Below are 25,706 nucleotides of genomic sequence, written 5' to 3'. Positions count from 1 at the left end.
GCGTCTCATGGGGCATGGGACAACGGCATTTCAGACAACTCAGGAAAGGGAGGGAGAACTGCACATTCTGGAACATTAGACCATTTCCACGCCTCTCTGTATTCAGAGCCCCCACAGCAGATCTCCAAGTTCAATTCTTACCTGGTTTTGTTCTTGCAACCAGCACAGGGGCTGTCATAGCAGGACTCAGGAGAAATGTCTGCAGGAAAGTGAAAACTGGTTCTTCCACCAGCTGGTCCTAGGGAGTCCAAATCCACCTGGCCCCCTGCCCTCCATCGCCTTCTGCCTGCAGCGTTTAACAAGGCAGGAAGGTAGAGCTGAATGGGTTAAACAGCAAGAAGCAGAGCAATAACTCTCACTCACAAAGGGCTTCCTCCATTGAGGCATGGCTGCCCCATGGGCCAACGGTGATGCCTGTTCCTGTGTAGCTGTGCTAAGACTTGGGACGCATGTAGGCATGTGTACAGCACGTTATAGCTTTGAAGAGGCTTTAGATGATATTAAGTAGGTGCAGGGGCCAGCAGCGGAGGAGCAGAGTTGGGCAAGGAGTCAAGCCAACACACACACGCGCACCCTCCCCACCCCCAGCAGCTGGCTCACAATCTAGTCACCACCTGCCAGATCTAGGTATGCTAGAAGAGAGCCCCACTTGTCAGGCACGATCTGCAATCCAGCCTCCCACTTCACCTGGTAAGGATGGAGACCCCCCGCGAAGGTTAAAGGGTGCTGCGGAGAGGGATAGTCCTGCTCCATGAAGACACCACCTCCAATCCAATAATTATAATAGATTCCCCTCTGATAGCTGAAGATTTTATTAAGTCAAACTATTAACGGTGTGGAAGGGCAGTTGCCGCCTTCATTGTTTGGCTCCGGCGAATGCAGCAGTGGCGCGTGTGGAGTCCCCCTGCTTCTCCTCAGGAATGTGTTAGCAGGAGGCAGGCTCTTCCAAAACCTCCAGGGGACTGGCCTTGCCCTGGGACAGACACATGGCCCATGGGTACCGAAACCTGCCTTCGATACAGTCCACAGAGTGAGAGCACAGTCCCCAACAGCTTGAGCACGCTCTGTCCAACATCTCCTCGTCCAGGGGAACGTGTGCAGGACATTGGTTCTCTTGTATGGCTAGCCACAGTCTGTCTCATGGTGCATGGTCCTTCCAGCACATCCAAGCAGGCTGGAGGAGCAGGGAGATAAGAGGGGAGAAGGCCACTCGCGACCCCATAGATGCACCCCAAAAGGAGCACTTGAGGCAGGAGCAACAGCTGTATTTCTTCTGTCTTCAGCTGCTGGTTAAAAAGATACTGTAGATTTAAAATGTTCCCCACCCACAAAACAAAAAAGTGAAGTATCTATAAAATATATCTTTTCACATATAAAATCCTGAAGAAGGTGCACGTAGGAGCCAGTCCAAACGATGTGCTCAGATACGCAGGCGCATGGGATGGGGATTGGTGAAAGACAAGGGAGCTGGTTTCCTTGAGGGGGTGTTAATGGATGGGATGCAGCCACCCGCTCCCCACAAGTGAGGAATCGAGCAAAACAAACCTAAGGAGGAAATAAAGAGTCACGGCAAATGGTTTAAAAGACTTCAGAGTTGCTGGGCCCCAGAACTCTGGGGCTTCCCCAAATCCAGGAGAAGGTCGTTTGTACCCGGAGATGCCAGCTAGTGACACTGCTTGTACTGCAGCTATGCGGGCCCAGATCAATTCAGATCCCCTGTTGGGCACGGATAGGTCAGGGACTCCTCCCACATGTGCATTTGGTCCCTCTCTCTGTGCAGCGGCCATGCAGGCAACACTCCCCCGACCACAGGAGGGGCGACAACCACTCAGGGGTTACTGTATCCTCTCCTCACGCCCCACATCACCCATAAATAAGCGGGAGCAGGGCCTAGACAGCAGGGTTCCCCAGTGCTGAGAGGTCTCAGCCTCCACAAGGGAGGCATGAGCAGGAAGAGAAACCACAAAGAGGGAAAAATTTCCACTCGATTGGATCCAGCAAGCATCAAACAGGCGATCCTGACTCACAGCCGAGCCGACATGACCCAGCAAGCGGAGCAGGCCCCCACATCCACTCCCTCTCCTCTGCCTTCACCTGCCTCCCGCCCCCTTCTTTACAGTGCCCTTGTCAGGAGAGGCCCAGAGCATCTCAGTGCAGGGCGAGCATTTGGCTGAGTGGGAACAACTCTGGCCAGACTTAAAGGGCTCGAGCAACAACAGAGCCCATGCCTAGGGTCCCACTACAAGGCCAGTCCTTCCTCGCCCTAGAGTGCCCTGGAGTACTGGAGGAACTGCAACTCCCTCTGTGCTCTGGCCCCATAAGCTGCCCTCATCCCTGCTGTGGGCAGGCTTGTGCCAACCCCACAGTGCAGCTCGCGGCCCTTGGCTGCTCACCTCTACTCGCTGATGCTATTGCGCAGCGTCTCCTTCTCCTGCAGCGCTGCCATGGCCAGGCGCAGGTGTTCCTTCAGCTGCTCCATTTCCCGTTCCGAGCGCAGCTTAACGTGGTTCAGCTCTGCATAGACGTCCTGGTACTTCCCTGAAGCAAATCTCCTATCCTGCAGTGGAATGCGAGGAGTCACCACCCAGCTTCTGGTATTCATTCTGGGGCGGGCAGCCCCCACCAGGAGGAAAGCCAGGGAGAGCAAGACCTAGGTGTCAATCTGAGCCTCAGCCAGGAAAGCAGTGGGAGCCCAGTAGAGACTCGCACAAGAGGGGACATCCACAGAGTTCAATTCTGACTGGCTGTTCCAAGGCAGGTGGAGGGGAACAAGAGGCCGGGTGGCTATAGAGCAACAAGTCATTGCGGACTGGTAGGGCTGGTTTCTGGAAGCTATTCAGCGACAGGTGGATTAAGAGTTGGGGGCTAGGGGAGTAGACAGCTGTCTATGGCCACCAGGAAGAGGAGCCTCTGCAGGGGTGCGTGACTAAGAGCAACGGGAAATTTGCTGGATCTCTGGAGGGTTCCCCTAATGGCAAGAGCCAGTCAGTTGTGAAAGTCTCCTAAGGCAGGAAGTGGTGGAAGCCACCTCGTTTGGGCCATTTAGAACAGAAGCCAACAGAGCAATGGCGAATATACTGCATGTAGCAAGCCCACCCTGGCCAGGGGAAGGAGCAGTAGGACCCTCAGTAGAGGTCGCCCTTCTCTAATGGGAACACTGTGTTGAGGGAGATGGGGAGAATACTGGTGAGGAGGCCTGGACGTGGGTGGGCCGACGTACAGTCAAGGAGGCGGAAGGAAGGCAAACAAATTGGAGTTCTATCCAGATTTCACTGTTTTTTCCCCCACCTAGAAGGGCTCCCAACACTGGGTGTGTGCACCCCCAGCCCCTCCCACTGCTCTGAGGGTTAATGACCAAAAGCGGCAGGAAACCAAAGTGAATCCAACAGAAATAGGAGACCCAAACCACTCCTGCTCAGCATTCATCCTCTGTATGATTTCCCAGGTCCTTGCTTTCCTCCATCATTTTCCCGCCTCCAACTTAAGTGAGATCTTCACATCCCACCCCTTGATAAACGAGCCCCCGGGAAGGAGAGAATAGCTCCCAGGAAATGGTACCTTTTGCATCATCTGGAGCTCATCCTTAAGACACTGAACCTCTTTCTTCAGGTACCGGAGTTCATTCTCCTTCACTCGAAGCAGCACCTGTGAGGAGGAGAAGGAGAAGAGAGACTCCAGGGACCAAGCTGAGAGATATGGCATCAGTGCAGGGCAGAAGGGTGTGTTGGAGGGGGTGGGGAAGGAAGAGCCAGGAGCACAAGGCCAGGAAGTGCTGCAGATCTAGAACGAGATGCAGTGGCAGAGCTGTGCAGGGGAAGCTTGTGTAGCAACTTCCTGCACTGCGGCTTGTGCCATCAGCTCCTCTGCTTCATGGGAGTTTGTGCCCCCTGAAGGTGTCAGACTGGCATGAGTCCACTGCACACCTTGCTGCTCTTCTCTCATAGTCCCACAGAGCCAGCACTGCAGGGTAGGCGGCGGGGTTGAACGTCAGGCGTCCAGTGCACCCCATTGACAGCCACGCCTGCTGCAGAAGTGGGTCAGCAGCACATAGCACCAGCAGGCCTCTTTACCTCGAGCTCACAGGAGCTCCTCTCGCCGTTGTGCAAGGCCCCGTCCCCTGTGCCCTGTGCGGTGATGAAGGTCCGTAACCTCTGGATCTCCTCCGACAGGCACGTCTGCAGCTCCTGCAGATCAGAGCAGATTCATCAGGGGAGTGCGCATGCACCCACAAACCAGAGTCCACAGGCAGGTGAGAGCCAGCCAGGCCCATACTGCTCCCTCCTCAGATACTCTCCCCCTCCCTCAACCCCAGCTTAAAGGGCCTCATCTCCTGATTCGCTTTGGACAGCACAGCTCATTTGTTAAGGGTTTTCTGGCTCTGGAGGGAACATGCCCCTGGGACCTTCCAGCATGCCATGCAGAAGGCTCAGCCTTCTGGGCAAGCGTCTTTCTTGCCTGGTTCTGCCGGAGCAGCTCCTTCCCCTCCTGCTGGCAGCGCTGCAGCATCTGCTCCTGCTCTTCTGCTTTCTCTGTGAGGTTGCCGATTTCCAGGCACTTCTGGGAGTATTGCTCGGAGAGAACCTGCAGCTCCCGCTTCAGAGAGTCCACATCCGACCTGCCACAGCCGCTCAGAACATTACTTCAGAGAAGCAGGGTGCCCCTGTCCCCCTCCCAGGGCCCACTCTTGCACAAACACTGCTCTCCACCCCGGCTGTGGACACCACTCTCTGCCCCTGCCCACACTCCCATGGCCATCACCCACGGCCACCACCGTTACTCAGAAGGGTCCCCTCCCCTGAGCAGCTGGTCATCAGAGCAGGGGAACCCACTGAAGCTGGGAGAGGAAAGAAGCGAAGAATCTTATGGGAGAAAGCAGGGAGCACGGTAGCCTTTTCAGGTCTAGTGGAGATGGGATATCCTGCTCTCACATACACGGTTAGCATCTCAGGCCATCGCATCCCCACTACCCTTCCCTGGAAGCAGTGCTAGGAGGCAGGCTGGAAGCTAATGCTGGCTCTCTGGAAGGCCAAGAGGGGTGGAATATAAAACTCCACCCTTCAGCCCAATTTTGAAGGAAACAGCACCCCTCCAACTCGCCCCACTGGGTGAGAGCTACCGAAAAGTGACCTAGCAAGCCCGGAGCCTGGCCTGGGCAGGGGACAGGGCGGAAGGGACTGTGCAGAGACTCCTTACTGGTGCTGTCTCCGGAGGGCCTCCGAGCCTGACCCGCTCTGCTGGAAACTGCGTGTCCTGCCCAGCTCCTCCTTGTGCACCTTCTTCAGCGCTTCAATTGCTTGGGAGGAGGAGACAAGGAGATGGGGAGTTAAGTGTCCCGGGAGACTTGGCCGCTCGCCAGCTTGGCGGAGGGGGGCAGCGGGAACTGAACAAGGGGAGTTCCTGAGGACTCCCTCCCATCTACCACCAGAAACCCCAGCTCCAGGAATGGCTCAGAATTTCCCTCTGCCTCCACTCTGTCCCGGGCATCTTCCCCAGGGCTAACTCCTACCATGCCAAGCCACAGCAGGCAGCCCCAAGCACTGCTCATGGGCGATGCGACCGTCTGAAGCTTCCTGCTGCAGGGTCCGTGCAGAGACTCCCCTCTCTTAGCTGTAGTAAGGCCAATTCCCAACACGGACACACAGGGTGTGGGGAAGAAAGGAGCTTCCAGGTCAGGTCTTGCTTGTTAAAAAGGGAATCGCTCAGTGGGGGAGGGATAGCTCAGTGGTTTGAGCATTGGCCTGCTAAACCCAGGGTTGTGAGTTCAAACCTTGAGGGGGCCAGTTAGGGATCTGGGGCAAAAACTGGGGATTGGTCCTGCTTTGAGCAGGGGGTTGGACTGGATGACCGAGGTCCCTTCCAACCCTGATATTCTATGATTCTATGAATCCCATCTCATACCCAGGGGACAGGGGTTAAGGGCACAGGGAGAGAAATCCAGTGTGCATGGGGCACTCAGCCACATGGGCATCTATTTGGCCAACGGGGGGGGGGGGGGAGAGAAGGAGATGGACACAGTCTTGACAGCCTCAGCTAGAGGAGCTGCTCACTCGCCACCTCCCTTATCCAAGGAGGAGGGTATGGGGAGGGGGTTTTCCAGTCTTACTTCTGAGCCCATTAAAGGGAGGGCAGCCACTCATAATCCTGTTCATACAGAGATAGTTAGCAGCATGGGGCTACATACACAGCATAGGCTCCTTGGAGTTTCAGGGCCAAGGAGGCCACAGAGAACACGACAGACAAGGAGAGGGCAGTTAGTCCCAGTGTGTTTGACCCATCTGTCTTTTCATAGAAATCTCGTTAGCTCAGATTTGGATCTCAGCCAGCGATCATCCCACTGCACAGCCTAAAGGGGAACGGCTGCATCAAGAAGCAGAAACGACTGCTAAAGTAACGCAGAGGCCCCAGCCAAGATCAGGCCCTATTGTGCTAGGTGCTGTACATACACAGAGAGAGCCCCTGCATCAAAGAGGTTATAAAGGTCAGGGGAGGACCAAAACCTGGGAGGGGAAGTGACTTGCCCAAGGTCACCGGCAGAGCTGCGATTAGAACAAAAGTCTCTTGACTCTCAGAGCAACGTCTTAGCTCCTGGACTACACTGCTTCCCTGCAGCACCACCGCCCGACCTTGTGCTTTACAGACATGGCCTGGCCCAGACAGGCTGCCACCTATTGAGGCCAGCAGGAGCAGAGGGTGCTCAGCACCTTGGAGGCTCACCCTTCTGGGACACATCTTAGCTTAGAGAGACCCAAGAGACATTCCAGGGAAGGGAGCGATGAGGGATTCCAGGGAAGGTGGCAAGCGGACTCCAAGGAAAGTTTGAAAGAGGAGAAGGGGACAAGGGGCAGCAGGTAGCCATCTACCCAACGTCTAGAGGCACTCGGATTCTCGCTGCTACCTGCAGCTGTGGCCGCAGCCTCCTCAGCCAGGAGCCGCTCCTTCTCCAGCCGCAGCCACTCCAGCTCCCGCTGATGGTGCCGCTGCAGCTCAGTCATGACCTGCTGGTGAAGAGATTCCATCTCTGCCAAGCTGCGCTCACATGCCTCCTGCCACGCAGGAGAGGGGAGAAAGAAAAACAGGTGAAGGGGAGTGGGACGGAGAGATTCAGTAAGATACCGTACGACTGGGCTGGCATTTGCTGTGCACTGTAGGTGTGAACTCCACTCAGGCCTACCACCAACACTGAATCAGAGAGGGGAGGTGAATACCTGCCAGGATAAAATACCCTCAAGAAGGAGGAAAGTGTCTTATTAAGAGGATAAAGATGTTAAATACAGCTTTTCATCCTTAGATCTCGAAGTGCTTGACTAAAGTATCATCATCCTCCATTTCTCATATGGGGAAACTGAGGCACAGACAGGGGAAGTGACTTGCCCACAGTCACCCAGCAGATGAGTGGCAGAGCAAGGAATAAAGCCTAGGTCTCCCAAGTCTCAGTCCAGTGCTCTATGCAGTAGGCCACACTGCCTGATGCAGCAAAGTGCCTGGCTTTAGGGCAGGGATAAAGCTAACTATTGAAAGCTGAGCTGCCTCTTAAGGAAAATGAAACCAACCGCACCCCCGCTTCAACACGGCCATGTGCTGTTAAAGTCCCTCCCCAAAGAGAGTGGATCCTCAAAGCAGATGAGCAGACATTTACAATATGATCTTCTGTCTTTTACAAGTCTGATGTGCGGGGGGACTTAACACAGACTTTAAAATATCCTCACTGGCACTGGAGTTGGCACTCACTGAAATTAAGTTCACGCCTTTGAGCTACTGTTGCAGGCTCTCTGCAAATTCAAGCAGAGTTGCTGCATCACTGCAGAATAGTCATTTTTTAAGGTTTTCTTTTAAACCATAACTAGAGAATTTCTTTTAGAAGAGTCCTTCAGAGACTCAGCTGACAGTCAAGAGGCCAGCCTGCTTCTCCTCCATAGTCCTTCGCCTGCTGCCTCCTCCACTCCCTAAACCCAAAGAAGCACACATACCACACTTTGGGAAACGCTCCTCACACCAAGATAGAGCGCTGCATCCTGGGACCTGTAGTCTGCAGCTCGTACTAGAACAAGGGCAGTTGCTCTTTGAGCCACTTTGAGTTAATGCAACCCATTGACTCCAGGCAAATTATCAACATAATCCTCAGTGGGGCAAAATGTGGGTGCCCTGTGATTTGCCCAGAAATTGGCTATCAAACATTGACAGGTTAACGGGAAGGAGACAGAAAGCCATCCTGTAGGGAAGGGGCAGTTTGGACTCGGAAGTTACAAAATATCTCATCAAGGGCTGATGAGGGAAGTGGATTACTTGCTATATTTACCACGTGAACTGTGGCTTGCAATATTGACCAGGCTCACAGGGCTGCTTCTAACCTGCTGTATTAGTTGCCACACAGAGTGTGGGCTTTTTCTGTGGCAAGTATAACAGATCATTTGCAATAATCCAGCAACATGGAGATCTTTATTAGCAGCCAAAAAGACAAGAAGGTACGTGACTGGGTCATTTCAATGGGATCTCCCCTTTTACTTTACATGAGTAACTGGCATTACATTAGCATGGTAAAATTAGGGCCAGATTCTGAGCAGCACTCAATGAGTTCTGGGTCTGGTTCTGTTCAATATCTTCATTAATGAATTAGATAATGGCATAGAGACAAAGAAAATAACAGAAAGCCACTAGCTGTCGCCTTCAGCCCCCAACTAAAACCTCTCCAGCGCATCATCAAAGATCTACAACCTATCCTGAAAGACAATCCCTCGCTCTCACAGATCTTGGGAGACAGACTAGTCCTCGCTTACAGACAGCACCAAAACCTGAAGCAAATACTCTCCAGCAACCCCACACCACACAACAAAAACACTAACCCAAGAACCTATCCTTGCAACAAAGCCTGATGCCAATTCTGTCCACATATTTATTCAAGTGACACAATCATAGGACCTAAGCACATCAGCCACGCAATCAGGGGCTCGTTCATCTGCACATCTACCAATGTGAGATATGTCATCATGTGCCAGCAATGCCCCTCTGCCATATACATTGGCCAAACCGGACAGTCTCTACGCAAAAGAATAAATGGACACAAATCTGACATCAGGAATCATAACATTCGAAAACCAGTAGAACACTTCAACCTCTCTAGTCACTCAGTAACAGACTTAAAGGTGGCAATTTTGCAACAGAAAAGCTTCAAGAACAGACTCCAACGAGAAACTGCTGAACTAGAATTAATTTGCAAACTAGATACTATTAACTTGGGCTTGAATAGAGACTGGGAGTGGCTGGGTCATTACACATATTGAATCTATTTCCCCATGTTAAGTATCCTCACACCTTCTTGTCAACTGTTTGAAATGGGCCATCTTGACTATCACTACAAAAGTTTTTTTTTCTCCCACTGATAATAGCTCATTTTAATTAATTAGCCTTAGAGTTGGTATGGCAACTTCCATCTTTTCATGTTCTCTATATGTATATATATCTTCTTACTATATGTTCCATTCTATGCATCTGATGAAGTGGGCTGTAGCCCACGAAAGCTTATGCTCAAATAAATTTGTTAGTCTCTAAGGTGCCACAAGTACTCCTGTTCTTATAAAGTTCATGGATGATTCCAAGCTGGGAGGGGTTGCAAGTGTTTTGGAGGACAGGATTAAATTTCAAAATGATCTGGAGAAATGGTCTGAAGTAAATAGGATGAAATTCAATAAGGACAAATGCAAAGTACTCCACTTATGAAGGAACAGTGAGTTCCCCACATACAAAATGGGAAGGAGTACTGCGGAAAGGGATCTGGGAGGTCATAGTGGATCACAAGGAAAATATGAGTCAAGAGTGTAATGCTGTTGCAAAAAAAGCAAACATCATTCTCAGAAATATTAGTAGGAGAGTTGTAAGCAAGACACGAGACGTAATCCTTCCGCTCTGCTCTGCGCTGATCAGGCCTCAGCTGGAGTATTGTGTCCAGTTCTGGGCACCACATTTCAGGAAAGATGTGGACAAATTGGAGAGAGTCCAGAGAAGAGCAACTAAAAGGATTAATGGTCTAGAAAACATGATTTATGAGGGAAGATTGAAAAAAATGGGTTTGTTTAGTCTGGAAAAGAGAAGACTGAGAGGGGTCATGATAACAGTTTTCAAGTACATAAAGGGCTGTTACAAGGAAGAGGAAGAAAAATTGTTCTCGTTAACCTCTAAGACCACTGCTGCTTGTCCTATCCTTAAATTGCAGCAAGGGCAGTTTAGGTTGGACACTAGGAAAAACTTCCTAACTGTCGGGGTAGTTAAGCACTGGAATAAATAGCCTAGGGAGGTTGGAGAATCTCCATCATTGGAGGTTTTTAAGAGCAGGTTAAACACACACCTGTCAGGGATGGGCTAGATAATACTTAGTTCTGACATGAGTGCAGGGGACTGGACTAGACCTCTTGAGGTCCCTTGCAGTCCTAGGATTCTATCCCCCTTAATACCCACTGAAACCAATGAGAGGTTCAGAGCCTTGCAGGATTAGGCCCTTACACCCTTTTCTTCCACTGCTCTGCTCATAACCACAGAGATCAAAAAGTGGAGTGCAATCAACGCAGTGCCTCATTATTTTTTTGTGATTTGAGGCAACTCGATCGGTTGCATCATCAGGATTATCCCCAAGGACCGTTATCCAACACGCTTCCCGACTGGAGTTAAGACTTGACTGCTTTACATAAGCAACCCCTGTTCCTGAGCTGGTTGACCTCAATTACAAGAGCCTGCTGATTGGCTCCTGGGGGCATATGGCTGATGAGCGGCACACCGGGTTTTAGTCTTGGCTATAGCCCGACATATCGGTTCATGCCCAAATAAAATCAAAGACAGTTACCGCTCAGAATGGAGAGAAATTCGTGTGTTTGAACCAAACCACGCTCTATTTAAAGAGACTGAAGAGCTGTTTACACTCAGAAAGCAGGAGCCTGCTACAACATGGTTCCTCCTGTCCCAGGTGAAATGCAGGACAGTCTCATAACTTAAAACGGGAACAACCTAGGTTTGAGCAGAGTCCTCAGCTTGTGTCCTCCAAGGCTTCCATGGTGTAACCATGCCCCAAACTACACATAAGAACAGCCATACTGGGTCAGACCAAAGGTCCATCTTGCCCAGTATCCTGTCTTCCGACAGTGGCCATTGCCAGGTGCCCCAGAGGGAGTGAACAGAACAGGCAAACATCAAGTGATTTATCTCCTGTCGCTCATTCCCAGGTTCTGGCAAACAGAGGCTAGGGACACCATCCCTGCCCAGCCTGGCTAAAGGCCATTGATGGCCCTATCCTCCATGAACTTATCTGTAATGTGCCTGGGACCCATCATCAGCTTGTTTCCACCTATGGAAAGCCTAATACACATTAACTTCCCTTCTCTCCAGCGAAGGGGCTCAGTCCCGAGGGGGCAGGTGGATGACTGAGCCAAGCCTATCTCCCCAGCATTAACAGGAGTTCTGGTGGGCAAGTCCGAACCCTTCAAGCAACATAACCCTGCTTCAGTGGGAAGGGACAGCTCCATCAGATTCCACCCATCCTTTGCATGCATACTTGGGCACCCCCTTTAAGGACTGGCAGCGCCCATCAGCCACTATATAGTTAACACTGATTGCAGCTGGGCTCACTTTGGATTGCCATGGCAATGCTAGTCAATGCAATGCACACTCTGGCAATGCAGCCAGGGTAGGTGAATCTCCCACCTTCCCCCCAACCCTTGTCAGGACTGGAGTGGACTCAAAGGCAAAATGGGGTTTCTGGCCCACTGCCACCACTGACCCTCACCTGGGAGATGAAGCCCTGGGGCATGTGGCGATCTCCATGGGATTTTCCTGTGTCACGAAGGCTCTCACCACGGGCACGCCAGGACTCCAGCTGTGCCCTCAGGGACTGGACCTGCACCAGGAAACCAGAACGACAGACTCAGCCATGAGAGGAAAAGCTCCGATTTAGAATGAACAAGGTGTCTCTCAGCCAAACGAGTCTCAGCCAGGGGTTTGGGGGTGAGGGACAATCAAAGGAGACACTGGGCATCACAGCCAGCGTCCTTTATCCGGGGAAAGGGGTGGTCACCCAGTGGGACAAACCCAGTGAAAGAGGCCCCAGCACATGAGCAGTGAGAAGAGGAGAGGAAGAGACTCCACCCCACCTCAAGACACACTAGGTGTAAGCCATGCTCGCCTCTAAAGGCGGAAAGGCTGGCAGTGCCTGGCGTAAAGGGTTCATTGCCATCCCCACGGAACTAGTGACACGCTCACTGCTGCCAGGGCTAAGTTGGTCGGGTTAAACCCCAGTTATGAAGGGCAGGGCAAGAGGTTTAGGTGTCCCTAGTGTAAACAGGCTCAACTCCATTTAAGTCAATGGCATTTAATCAATTTATACTAGGGCTGAATTTGGCCTGGGGGTCTCTGATATATGGACAAGCTGCTTCTCAAAGCAAGGGTCTATGAACCTGCTATGCAAGTTAGAAGTCTCCCGACCCAGAGGTGGCAAATGGTGCTGCTTTCCCTATCCATGGAGGGCCAGCAGCGGGAGCAGACGGTGTAACAAGGGCTTCCTGTGACCCCAGCACTTTGGCCTAGAGTCTTGCTGAGCCCCTGGCCCAAAGGGGCCTGGGAATAAGGAGAGTCCCTCTCCCAACCTGGGAAGGAGGAAATGGGGCCCCAAAGACAGACAGCTCCTACCTCTTTCTCCAGCGCCTCTCTCGTGTCTCCATGGCCCCCCTTGCTCTGGTTCAGCAGTGCCGTCAGGGGAAGGCGCTTAGACTCCTTCAGGGGAAGCCGTTCCAGTTCCAGCCATTTCTTCTCAATCTCTTCACTCAGCCGACTACGCTGGTCCTCCGACAGGGAGGGCCCCAGAAGCTCCTGCTCACATGCCTTCCAGCAGAGGGCCCCTGCTGGGCCGTCGCCCTGCAGGACCCCGGTGTCGGGAGCCTCAAACCACTTCCGCCTCTCCGCAGAGCGGAGGGCCAGGTCCCGTTCCAGGTCCTCGTGCTTGGTGACTCGGTCAGAGATCCCCCTCAAACTGCCTCTGGTCCGCTGCAGGGACCCCTGATTCAAGGGGCCCTGCTGCAAGGGGGACAGCTCCACGTAGTCAAAGGTGTGGTGAGGCCCATCCACCTTCCGGTTACTGCCCTTGGAGATAACTTCCGACCCCAAGCCTGGCCACTGCTCCTCTGACCTGAGGGAGCCTTTCTGGGGGACGCAGCTGCGGAAGGAGTTTTCCTTATTGCAGTCAGATAGCCTGAAAATCAGAGCACAAAGGCATGAGAGAGAGAGAGAGAGAGAGAGAGAGAGAGAGAGACACACACACACGAGGCTGCTGGAAGTCATGCAGGCAAGCATTGTGCAAACAGCCCATGCATACTCCTGCCGATGCACTGCAAGCCTAGCCTGCAGCCACACCCCTTGCAATTCCAGTCCTAGGAACCTCCAGAGCACAGCCAGCCTGTCACGCCAAACCTCCCAGTGGCTTTGCAATGGGAGCAGACTTCCTGTAGAGTGGGGAGAACCAGACCCAGCTCCAGCGACACACATTTTGATCCGAGCTTGAGCTCCAGTCTCTAGAACAGAGCCCACCAGCTGTGCACTCTAGTGCCACCCCCTTACCCTAGTGGGACTCTTACATGCAAAAGGGGAGCAGGGAAAGAGAAAGGTAAATCCAGTCTTGGTGTTGTCGGTTTCCTTCAGACTCTCTGTTGCTGACCTGCAGTTGGTCAGGGGACTGGTGGTGAAATGACTGGAGGAAAAGAGTGGGTCACTGCAAAGCAGCCAGCCAGCCATCACTTCTCGACTCTTCAAAGGATCCTGGGAGACGTTTTCTGCCCTTGGGTCACCCAGCAGGGCCCTGAGTACAAAGCCCCCGAGAGCTTCCTCCCACACTCACCCGCTGACATGGTAAGACTGGATACCCCCGTGATACCCTCACGAGTATCACTGCGGCAAGCAAGCATGACTGGCAAAGCATCTTCTCTCACGCCAAGGTGGGAGCGGAGGACGAGGAGACCTCTCCTGTCCCAGAAAGGATTGTCTGCTTGTGGCCAAGGTGCTGACACAGAGCCATGGATGGGGGGGGTGGGGGGGGAGGGCGGCGGCTTTCCCAGACAGACATACTTTGTGACATCCGGTGCACTGGCTGGGCGCACGTTCTTCCTTAGTGCCTCGATCCAGTTCCGCCGGATCCCCGAGGTCATTGCTGACAGGGTGAAGGTGGCATCCTTTGTCTGAAAGAGAGAGACGCCAAAGGGGGCTCAGCCCACAACACGCAATGACACCCTCCCCACTGCCACAGTGCAGGATAATGGGCAACACCCACTCGCTCTCCAGACTGCAGGGCGCGCCATCAAGCAGAGCTGGGAGAAGCCTGCCTTTGATAGCCCAGAGTCAGAGGACAGCCACCAGTAGGGTCTTAACAGTCCTTCTCTGCTCTCCTGTCACACCAACAAAAGACAGGCCCTCAAAAAGCATAAGCGGAGGTTAATTCATCGCTTGGGCACTGCTAGACAGGTGCCAGTTAACAGGTCAGCTTCCAAGACATCCTCCTCCCCTACAAAACCCCCCAGCTCCTCTGTCTCTGTTAAGGTTGTGTATGTCCATCTGCGCTCCCGGGGTGCTGGGGAGGTAGGTCCCCTGGGTGAAGTACAACGTAAGAACAGCCATACTAGGTCAGACCAAAGGTCCATCTAGCTCTGTATCCTGTCTTCTGACCGTGGCCAATGCCAGGTGCCCCTGAAGGAATGGGCAGAACAGGTAATCACTGAGTGATCCAGCCTGTCGCCCATTCCCAGCTTCCAGCAAACAGAGGCTAGGGACAATCTGCCCATCCTGGCTAATAGCCAGTGATGGACCTATCCTCCATGAACTTATCTAGTTCTTTTTTGAACCCTGTTATAATCTTGGCCTTCACAACATCCTCTGGCAAGGAGTTCCACAGGTTGACTGTGTGTCGTGTGAAGAAATACTTTCTTTTGTTTTGTTTGTTCCCGCTATTAGGGTTTGCTCTCTCTTTTCTAAGACAGATTTCACAAGCAAGGTGAAATAACCTTTGGGGTTCGCCTGTCAGCAAAACAGCGAGCCTATGCTTAGGCTCCCTCCCTCTCCTTGCCCATGAGATACCATACCATCTGCTCCCTGCCATCCCTACAGAACACCGGGCAGAGTCTGCTGTTAAGCTAAGGTCCCTTGTAGTCATTTCATTACCAGGGAAGGTCAGCTGGAACTCCCAGCATGGCTCCATCCACCCCTACCCTGCAATATATCCCCCTCCTGCACTGATGTAGTGCCTTATAACCCCAAGCATCCTAGATCACATCAGAACCAAGCTACACACGCACAGCTCAATTCCTGCGCACAGAAATGAATTATTGGTATTACAGCAGCTCCTAGAGGCCCTGGCCTCATTGTGCCAGGTGCTGTACAGAGAACAAGATAAACTGTAAGATCTTCAGGGCAAGGACTAAGTACATTATGAGATACAACAGGTGGCTCAAACAGATAGATATGGGGATGGGGGAGAATACAAGGTAACGGAGCGGATTACAAATCAGTGGGATAAGCAGCTTGTGTGATGTGACATCAATCACAATAGAGGCAAGTTGATACTATTGATAGCAGGTGTACTGTTAACAGTACATGGCAACAGTACCCAGCAGTTCTTCAGGACAGAAAGGGAATGAAGAAGAATCCCATCTCCAAGCAATTTCAGTGGGATAGCTGAAGGAAGCAAAAATCTAGTTATCCAAGTTGGAATTAGCCTAGGTCACTTGGATTAACACTCCTGCTCTTGCCAGAATTGCCATGGAATCATGGGCCACAAACCCTCAGGGTCCTGGCTGGCAATCTCATCTGAAAATGTCACACACAGTAGTAGCACAGCAGCTCTTTGCATTCTCCTGGAGGACTGCGTTCACTGAGAGGGGTGAGCGTTAGCCGCTTCCTGCAGACCTGGGTAACCTTGGAGGGCTCCCGTACAAGAACTGACCGGCCCTGACTCTGCTTAGCACGCAAGCTCCAACAGGAGCCCAGTACAAGTTTGCATGGCTGCAGGTACTCACGTGTATCTGGAAGCCATAGTTGCGTTGCACGGCATATTCCGTCACTTCTGTGCAAGAGCGCAGGTCGATCTCACCATCCAGCTCATCGGCCTGAAACAAGCCCAAGACCACCAGTGGGTACCCGAGCAAACCTCATGCCATCTCCCCAGTGCTGCCTGTATCCCAGCTGGAAGCATGAGATTCTCCTTACTTCCCATTCAGTCTATGCCCACTCAGAATATCTTTCCCATCCTTGCTGGAGCTGAGGTCCCATATTCTAGTCATTAATTTTTTTGATGCCTTTTCAGACCCAGGCACTGGAGAGGTTGCAGCTAAGCTATATAATAAGCTCTGCCACCTTTGCAGTCCCCTTCCACCAGGAGCAAAGCATGCTCCCCTCTGGGAAGGGCACAAGGCAGCTCCAGGATCCCACCACCACCCTACCCCAAGGAAAGAACACACAGGTCAAAGCGCATTCCCCATTCTTACCTCCTCAGCATTGGAGTCCCTGTAATATCTCAGGCTCGAGTCTGTTAGCACAAACCAGTGTTTCTTCCACTGCCGACAGAACAGCGAAGGAGAGGGGAAGTAAACAGGAGAGACACGGAGAAATGAACAGACTAGATTACCAACGAAATGTGTTGGAACAGGGGAGGGTATTCTGCTTACTGACTTTTCACCCCTCTTGCCCAGAAGGCAGCTTCCAAGTCCAACTGTCCCCTTCCTCCTCCAAAGATACCTCCCCCCACCCCCTTTCTATCAGTCAGCTGGGAGCGGACCAGCGAGAGGACTCTGATGGAACTGTGTGATGGCGACTGGACTGCACACAGCAAATTAGGCACCTGAGCCAGGGAATTTCCTTGGCAGAGTTCAGCCACGATGGGGAGAGTCTAAGTCAGCAGCTCACCTCCACCTTCCCCAGCAAGGGATACAGTCACAATGGAGAAGGCAAGCCTCTGGGTACACAGGGGTCTTTGATAGGGACTGGGGAGGAGAGAGACCTCTGGGTGTCACACACCCACCATCCATCTTACCTCTCCCAGCTCATCCAGTATGGACATCCATCCCTTCTTGAAATTGAGGAGATCCGGCTGGAGACAGACAGAGAGCAGGGGGTTAACAACTGGGCTGGGACTGAGACTCGGCAGAGTTTGGTAGTCAGGAATGACACGGATTCCACAACTCCAGGTCTAGCAGTGACTGGAATGGAGCCCCGTGGTACAATGTGAGCAAGCAAGGACAGTCCAGCATCCCGTCCTCCAAACCCACATGGATTTAAGACCAAGTAGCAGAGGGGATGGCTCCTCATACAGTGACAGGCAGGTATTCCTGCCTGAGGAAGCCTGGGAAGGAGGGGTTAAAGAAGTAAAGGTAGGTATGCACCAGGGAAGTTTCCACAAGTTGCTTTGCTGACATTTATTCAGAGATTTTTTTATATTCTCTCCCCCCGCCCCGCAAAAAACAGCTTGCATGGCCACTGAATCAGCTGAGTTTGGAAAGGAGTTGGTCACAAAACTACTGAAACCCATTCCAAATCCAGCGCTCCTCCAGAACCTGGGGCCATGCTTTGACACCAACACCGAGCACTTAATAAAGGCAGGAACAGCTCCACATTATCAACCCTCATCCTGGCTGTGCATGAATTAAATATCATTTCAGAGCAGATGGGGAAACACGCAATATTAAACGACTTGCCCAAGGCCACAGGACAAGTCAGAGCCAGTACTAGAATCCAGAAACTAATTTCTCTTTCTTAAATGCAGGAGTGTTTCTGTGCCATAAAACACCCTGACTGCTCCCCCAGCCTCCCCACTGCACGCAGCCATGTGTGAATACTATTCCAGCTCACCGACAGCCATGGGGGAGGTGCCGCCACCCTCTCCAAACCTCACCCTGCTGCTGCAGCATAACCAGTTCTTCCTCCCATTTCAGGGCTGGAACTGGGAACAGCTGATGCAGGGCAATTGCTCTTCCTTGCTTTACCAAACCCATCCCTCCTTGAACACCATGAACTTCAGGAGAGCTACATCAGGGATGAATTCGGCTCAGTTGCTGTGTTCTCAAGGCCAGTCTCTCTTACCGCCTCCCTCCACCACACACATGCTCCTCCTGCCCCATTCAAGCCCCAGCAACTAAACTTGGTCAGCCAGCAGTGGCGAGAGGGGGAAGAGGAAATATTAGAGCTGTACCTGAGTGTCAGCTGTACCACGTTTGCCAGCCTGGGGCAGGCTGCTGCTGAGTATCCCTAACTGCCACATGCTCCACCCAGGAAGGGGCTGGTGCGGGGAGCAGCTCCGCCACGGGGTGGGTACTTAGCACTCCAAGAGCTTCTGATTAATCCAGGAAACATCCACCTGGTGCCAGCTGGCCACATAAGCCCAGATCTCTTGCGGCCCAACTGGGTGAAGCTTTCTCCCGTTTCATCTCCCAAGGCTGAGCTCTTAGGTTACACCCAAGGTTACAGCAGGCAGCAGCAGAGTGTCAGCCTGCCCCAAACCCAACCAGCCTATGGGTGAGGGGAAGGGGAGCGGGCCACCTGTTATTACAGCTGTAGGCCCATCCTATCCCTGTCTCCCGGGGCTGGGAGCGTCCAATTGCAGGGACAGGATATGCCACACGGAAGCAGAGACACCTGGAAACTGGAGCCTGGTGACCCAGGCTTCCACTCTTCACCTCCAGCACCAAGGCTGCAGGGTGGGCAGAGGCTGCTCAAAACATGCCACCTTAGGGAGTAGGTCAGTATGCTGCCCGCTCCCCTCCTACCACCAGCGTGTACCCTGCGCACATTAACAACTCCTTAACATGGTCGCCAGGTTTGAACAACGTGGGTGAAGCCCCCAGCAGGTAAGGGGCAGAGCCCTTATACTTGGGGATTTGTGGGGCGAAGCTTATTTCACATAAGTATACAAGGGAAAATCTGGTTCATATGGACTGGATCAAACTATGATGCTAAACCCAGCTATAGACAGCTCTGGCCTGGATGGGTACATGACCTCCCCCTGTCATCATCTGGTATAAAGGTGCATGGGACCTAAGTGACTCCTTTTCAACAGTGCCCACATTTCAAAGGGGATGCCCCATGCAGACAGGAGTGACTCTGACATCCCCCTCCAGTCAGTTCCCCTTTCATTATGACAGAGTGGCAAATACAGCAGCTTACTCCTCCATAAACAGGCTTCCCGTGAAGGATCTCCACTGGGGTCCCCCACCCCAAGGAGCCAGCAGCCTTGCATTAGGGATCTATCCCCAAGTGTGCCATTTGCTGGGACTCACAGCATAGGACTGCAGCTGCCGCCCTGCCCAGATGGACTCTGGATCCCCATCCTGAGCAAACCCTTCTGTGTGAGACTCTGAAGGGCACCCAAGGGTACACCGGAAGCTGCAACAGGCCAGAAAGGGGTCCCTGACATGAGGATGGAGAGGGGCCCCACAAAATAGATGGGTGGAACAATGGAGGGGATAATACAGGGGAACTGGAGTCAGGACCTGGGGTGGGGATGGGGGCTAGGACCAAGGGGAGACCAGGACACAAGGGTGGACCAATGGGATGGGGGGCTAGGAAAACGGGGCAGGGAGAAGATCATGGGACAGGTGGGGTGGGAAGACAAGACACAGGGGCAGGATGCTTGAAGAGGGAGCCAACAGCATAGGGAAAAGGACTCCAGGCACAGTTGGGGGAGGGGGGGGGGCAGTGTACAGTGGAGCAGGATGACTGGGGAAGGAGGCAGACCCTGGGGGTCAGGGGCAGAGGCACCAGAAGGAGTGCATGCGTGCGTGCATTGCTACCCCAACCCTCTCAAAGACGCTGCCTCCCCACACTCCTAACCTTCCCCTCCCTGCTGGTGAGCCAGAGGCCCTCAGGGGACAGACCCATCGGTCCCTGCAGCAGCCAGCAGATTGGGGGCTCAGCTGCCAGAACACCACAGAGTGGGACCTTGGAGCTGGTCAGCCAGGCCATGGCATGCTCTCTCCCAGCCAGGTTTTTGAGAGAGATGGGGTGGATGTGGGTAGACAATGGCCCTTTCACCCTCCTCCCCCGCACATCTCTGGTTGGTGGCAAATGAAGTGGGAGATAAGAGTGGGGGCAAGACCCTGGGTGGCAGATAGGCTAAGACACAGAGGGAAGTGGGGGGGATGGAGAGGAGTGGGTATAGAACAGGGGTTCTCAAACTGGGGGTTGGGACCCCTCAGGGGGTCATGAGCTGTCAGCCTCCACCCCAAACCCTGATTTGCCTCCAGCATTTATAATACGTTAAATATGTAAAAAAGTGTTTTTCATTTATTAGGGAGTTGCACTCAGAGGCTTGCTGTGTGAAAGGGGTCACCAGTACAATAGTTTGAGAACCACTGGCATAGGATTTGGGAGGCAGAGGGGAGCAGGAATGCCACTTACCTGGTTGCCACCCACCTAGAGGGCCCCTCATCCTGAGGCAGCCCACCAGGGGCCAAACCAGGTGGCAGGCTCCTCCCAGGCAGCAGCTGCCTCCACCTCGACAGGCCCTCTAGCCACATAGCCCACGCTGAGGTTTCAGTGAGTGTTAATGCACACAGGGAGCACAGTTTGTTAATTCCCTTTGATCTAGGGCCCTGAAATAGCATTAAGAAACTGTTAACGTGCAGGGGGTCCACCCGGACAGTTAGCTGGCACCAGGGCAGGTTATTGTGGGAGAGTTCACACCCTAGAGTTGCCAGAAATCTCCTGGGCGAGGCAGCTGCTGGCTTGCCTTCGCCTAGAGCAGCCTGAGGGTGGGGGACACGGAGGGAGATACACACCCTTCCCCCAATCTTTTACCATCCTGTTGATGTTGTCCACCCCACAGTCACTCCAGGCTTCCCCCACATGCCTCCCCCAACGCTCCTCACATTATGTGGTTGCATCTATGCAGCAGGTGCTCCCCACCTCCTGCTGCTCCCCCACAGCTGGCTGTGAACTGGGGGCGGGGCAGGGAGGGAAATGGAACATAAAACCAACATGCTGCCAAACACATGTGCATTGCAAACGATACCCTCCCACATATTAAACCAAGGTACCCTGAGGTCACCGAGCAAAGCCAGCCCCACAGTTGCTAGCCAATCCCACCCTTTGTCCCCAGATGCAGTATGGCATCATTCTCTGTTCCACCAGATGTCCACATTGCAGCTTCCCAGAACTTCATGGTGAGTAACAGATAACCTAATAAGCCGCAGGGACTTATAAAAGTCAAGCCTAATTTTTGTAATGCGTAAAAAAAAAAAAAAAAAAAAAAAAAATCTAACAAACACAGGGACAGAGTACGTGTCAAACTTGGATTTTAGTAATGCATTTGATTCAGTCTCTTTACAAAATCTTAACCGATAAATCAGTTCCAATGGCCTTGGATAAATACCATAGTCAGGAAGATTAAAACCCGACTATTACCCCCCAAAAAAGGGGGAATGATAAAATAGCAGTATACTGAGCAAGAGGTCAGATGTCTAGTGAGGTTGCCACAAGGATCAGTGCAAAGTCTCAACTTATTTGTGATTTACACTCTCAGAGCATTAATCATCAAGTTAACGGATATTAGCAGAGAATATTACATTGGGAGGAGCTGCAAACCCCAGAAGGGACACAGCAATGCCAGAGAACTTCAACAACATATTAGCACCACTGGTCCAGATTCTGACACCCTACTCCAGCCCCCATGTCTAGTATAGGAACCATAAAGGATGGCTTCAGGAAGAATTCCCCCAACACAGGAAAAACATAAGGGCAGGATATGTGGCCTTGTATTGCTTCCCTTGCAGCCGCACACGTGGGGGTGCACCAGGGTTAGGAGGGGTCTTCTTGACTGTGGCACTTTCTTTATAGCTATTCGGGGTTGCAGAGCAGCCTATAGGCAGCTGTGGGGAGGCTGCCATAAGTTTTAGGACAGCCCTGGGGCTGTGGTAACTTACACTAGGGCTGGTACTTCAAGAGGTGCAAGAGATGGCTTAAAGCCACCTTTGCCCCCTCTCCCACACAAGCTGCACCTTCTGTCCCAGGAAGCACAGCACGGAATCTAGCCAATGGGCAGCATGCTAAAAAGGAGATTCCATTTGGAACAGCATGGTATAATGTGTCTGGGGAAAAATATTCTGAAACATGGAGATTCAGCAGGAGGGAGAAGCTGGAAAGCAGGGATGTTGAGGGGCCTTGGGTGACAGCAGACAGAAAACTAGAGACAAGTTTGCAATCAGATGTGGCAGCAAAACAGAAAAAACAGCCATCCTTAAATGCTGTTTTAGGCTGCATGTCCAGAGGCCTTGTGCAAGGACTACTTAGCTTTGGTGTGCCCCACCCAGAGTGTTTCATTCACTTCTGTACACCACACTGCTAGAAAGAGATTGACAAGTTGGAAGGGCTCTGGAGAAGAAGTGCTCAGGGGGCTGGAGTGACTGGTTTACAATAAGAGCTGAATATGCTTAGCCTGGCTAAGTGATGACTGTGGGGGACATGATAACAGTCTGCAAATATCTGAAGAATGTAAACACCAAAGAAGGAAAGGAATTAGGGTGGTACCAGGGGGTATAGCTTAGAAATAAGGAATTAAGCAAAGAAAGGGAACATTCAGAAGACACTTCCCCACAGTTAGGTCTATTAGGCTATGGAGTAGTATGTCAAGGGTGGGTGGGGGGGCGGTGGAGGCCCCATCCCTTAAACTTTTAAAACCAGACTGGCTAGAACCCTATGGAAGCATCCTTTAGGGGACAATCCTACCCTGGCTGCAGGGAGAGGGACTGGGTGATCTGATAGGTCTTTTCCAATTCTAACTTCTGGGGACCAGCACCACCTCCTGTGTTTCCCCAGATGTTCCCCAGGGCCACTGGCCAGAACCAGCTCCATTTTGTCTGTCATACACAGTGACTTTTGAAACATTTCAGCTCCAGGGAGACACCCTTCCCCCTCACCTTGTTAATACAAGGGTATTCACGTGACAGAGGACTCAGGACAGAAGCAGAGTTACTCCCCCACTGGATCAAGGGCCCACACAGCTCCCAATTTCATTTGTGCTATGAAAGCAAGTGGATGTTGTGCTCTGCCTATCCCTGTGAAAACTGCCTGCAGGCGCAAGGATGCACAGCCCAGCCTGTCACCTCCATTATTCTGCTGTGTGCAGCAACCTTCCCCCTCCAGGGCCTAGGAATGCTGGTCCCCTTCCCGTACCACCCTCAGCAGAGAGAGGCCACTGCTGCCGCTCCCCGAAACCACATCCTCTTTTACAGTGTGTGCTGGAGACAGCAGCACAGCAGGGTTCAGTGCAAGGGCCTCTTGCTTCTAAATAAAGGCCACGTTCAAATCCTGAACAAGGTCATCAGTGATGCAAGTTTGGCATCTTAGTTTCTGTTGGTGTGTTTCACACATCCACCCTCCCTGCCCAGGACTGAAATATCTGAGGTGGAGATCAACACACAGAGGTGCTGCAGCTGAGGACTGAGATGAAGTGAGTGGGGAAGAGCCTCCTGGGTTGAATTAGCAGGGGGTGCTTGGATCAGCAAATCTGGGCAGAACAGGGAAAAAAAAAATAGAGCTTTAGGCAGTGCATTTGTTAAGTCGTGGGTATCTAATCGGCGGGAACCCAGCTCTCCTAGAGATAACAGCCATTCCACCACAGTCATGGGCACTGCTTGGCTGTTTCCCAAGGTAGATCTGCTCTCCCCAAATCAGGGAAAACACAGACAAATGAAGAGAAGGAGGGAGGGGTTAGTGACGGGGGAAGATTCATTGTATTATTTTGGGGGGCGGTGGGGAGGAGAAATACAACACGGTGTCTCACCAGGGAGCTCCACTCCTTCGCCCAGGCTGGGCAAAGTTCCCATGCCATGAGCCCCTCTCTGCCTGCCCCCACATGGGGGAGGGGGAGGAGGAAAAGGAGGGGGTGTCACCAGGAAGGACAGGAAAAGCTGCAGGATGTTGTGATGCTGTAAGGAAGCGTAGGCTGACAGCTCATGACAGCGCTCAGGGTCATCGCATCCCGGCCTCCCTTGGTGCCTCCCCATCCAGTTCCAGCAGGACTCCAGCCAGCCTGGCCACCAGCCCACCCGCTCACACGCCATGGGTCCCCACGCAGCCCAGGACCCAGCCTGACAATCTCTACTCCCCGCTCTCTGAGACCAGGGTCTCTCTCCCTTTTCAAGCTGGGCAGGAGGAAAAAACTCCTTGCCCTGCTCCCCCACTCACTCCTTCTCCCCTCCCTGCCCTCTGTATGCACAGCCAATGCCCCCCTGACAGTCGCCTCGGAGCAGACCCTCCTCTGTTACCCGTCTCGGAGAGCCCCGCCCCGCCCCCGTTCTGCGGTCCCACCTCTCACGTGCCGGCCCCTGCTGCCCCCAGAGATGGCATCATGCCTACAACCCCCTCTGCACGGGCCTCCTCTAGCCCCCACCCCAAAGCGGACCGGCCCCTCGCACAGGCAGCCATGCCATCCCAAGAGACCCACCCGCCCCGGGGCCCCAGCAAACAGCTGCTGCTTAACTTCCTGTTAATAAGAAAAGGCAACTAAAACCACAAGAGCCGGGCAGTGCCAGGGGCGGTGGGGAGGCCAGGCTGGCGGCTGGGGGGGGGGATCCATGCAAGGGGACCAGCAGCCCAGGGACTGCAGAAACGGGCGCCCCCCGAACGCGTACGGCAGGACCCCGCAGCCGAGCCGAAGAGCCGGAGGCTGGGTCCCCTCCACCCCCAGAGCTCGGCTCAGGCCCGGGCGAGCCCCAGCCCCCGCGGGGGGCGCGGCACACAGCAGACGTCGGCCCGCAGCTGCACGACACCGGCTCACGCAGGCACCGAGCGGCCCCCCCCGGACCGCGCCAGGAGAGAGGCGGCCCCACCCCCCCCGGTAAAACCCACCGGGCGCTGGCCGGACCCCGCGGCTCGTTCTCAGCGCCCCGGCCGGGCTCAGCGACTCACCGTCATGATGGCGGGCGGCCCTGGCTCAGCGCTGGCCGGGGGAGCCCAGCCCGTGCAGGGTCCCGGCCCCAGCGCTCCCACGGCGCCCGCCCCGCCGTCGGCTCCTTCCCTCCGCTCGCTCCCAGCCGCCCCGAAACTTTTCCGCCCCCTCCCCCCCCCGTCGTCGTCGTCTTTTTTTTTTTTTTTTTTTTTTAAAAACTTCCTGGGAGGGTCCCTCCGGCCAATGGGAGGGCGCGGAGCCGGGACGTGCACGCGGCCGGAGGGGCCGGTAGCCAATGGGGGAGCCGGGGAGAAGCTGGCCAGCCAATGAGGAAGGGAGCAGTGTTAGGAGGGGGCGAGGGAGAGCCTCAGGGATCAGCAGCACAGATGCAACAGTGTTACACCAGGTGACCCCTGGCAGGAAGAGCTGCAGGGGGGAGGGGGGTGCCCGCTGGAGGCAGGCCAGAGCTTCAGCCGCCACCCCACGTTCACAGTCGGCTCCTAACTGAAGGCACTGCCCATGGCGGAGCTCCTCTATCACAACTTGTGCGCCCACAGAGGGCATCCTCCACTTGGTAGCACCTAGGATCTTCTGACTGCTGCTTCCTGTCCTTCAGCAGGACGCTCAGACAGGAAAGGGCAGGAGAATGAAAATGCCCTCTTGCCCTCAGCCTCACAGAAAAGTGAGCAGAAGAGTGGCCTTACAACTCTCTACAGAGATCTCATGAGAAAAAAGAAAAGGAGTACTAGTGGCACCTTAGAGACTAACCAATGTATTATCATGAGATCTCTGTGCCCCCAGAAGTAGCTCA

The 25,706-nt window shown here is 53.4% G+C and overlaps 1 protein-coding gene across 2 annotated transcripts; it reads right to left on the bottom strand.

Moving 5' to 3' along the window:
• Positions 1-796: 796 nt before the first annotated feature.
• Positions 797-25,077, bottom strand: TRIOBP (TRIO and F-actin binding protein). Of its 2 annotated transcripts, none has more exons than XM_073325826.1 (14): positions 24,856-25,077; positions 17,048-17,104; positions 16,503-16,571; positions 16,035-16,124; positions 14,095-14,204; positions 12,667-13,225; positions 11,768-11,878; positions 6,896-7,043; positions 5,194-5,293; positions 4,456-4,615; positions 4,071-4,184; positions 3,559-3,645; positions 2,394-2,557; positions 797-1,545 (listed from the first exon to the last, which is right to left on the bottom strand). In XM_073325826.1, exons 2-13 carry the CDS (start codon positions 17,072-17,074, stop codon positions 2,396-2,398), a joined length of 1,737 nt encoding a protein of 578 aa, XP_073181927.1. In that variant the 5' UTR covers positions 17,075-17,104; positions 24,856-25,077; the 3' UTR covers positions 797-1,545; positions 2,394-2,395. The 2 variants fall into 2 exon arrangements, with proteins under 2 accessions (XP_073181927.1, XP_073181920.1); XM_073325819.1 differs by having other exon boundaries at positions 24,916-25,077.
• Positions 25,078-25,706: the final 629 nt, after the last annotated feature.

The sequence above is a fragment of the Lepidochelys kempii genome, chromosome 1 (assembly GCF_965140265.1).
Source record: "Lepidochelys kempii isolate rLepKem1 chromosome 1, rLepKem1.hap2, whole genome shotgun sequence".
In the NCBI taxonomy this organism is placed as follows: domain Eukaryota; kingdom Metazoa; phylum Chordata; order Testudines; family Cheloniidae; genus Lepidochelys; species Lepidochelys kempii.
The sequence above is the reverse complement of the archived record's forward strand: the minus strand, read 5'-3'. Positions and strand labels throughout refer to the sequence as shown.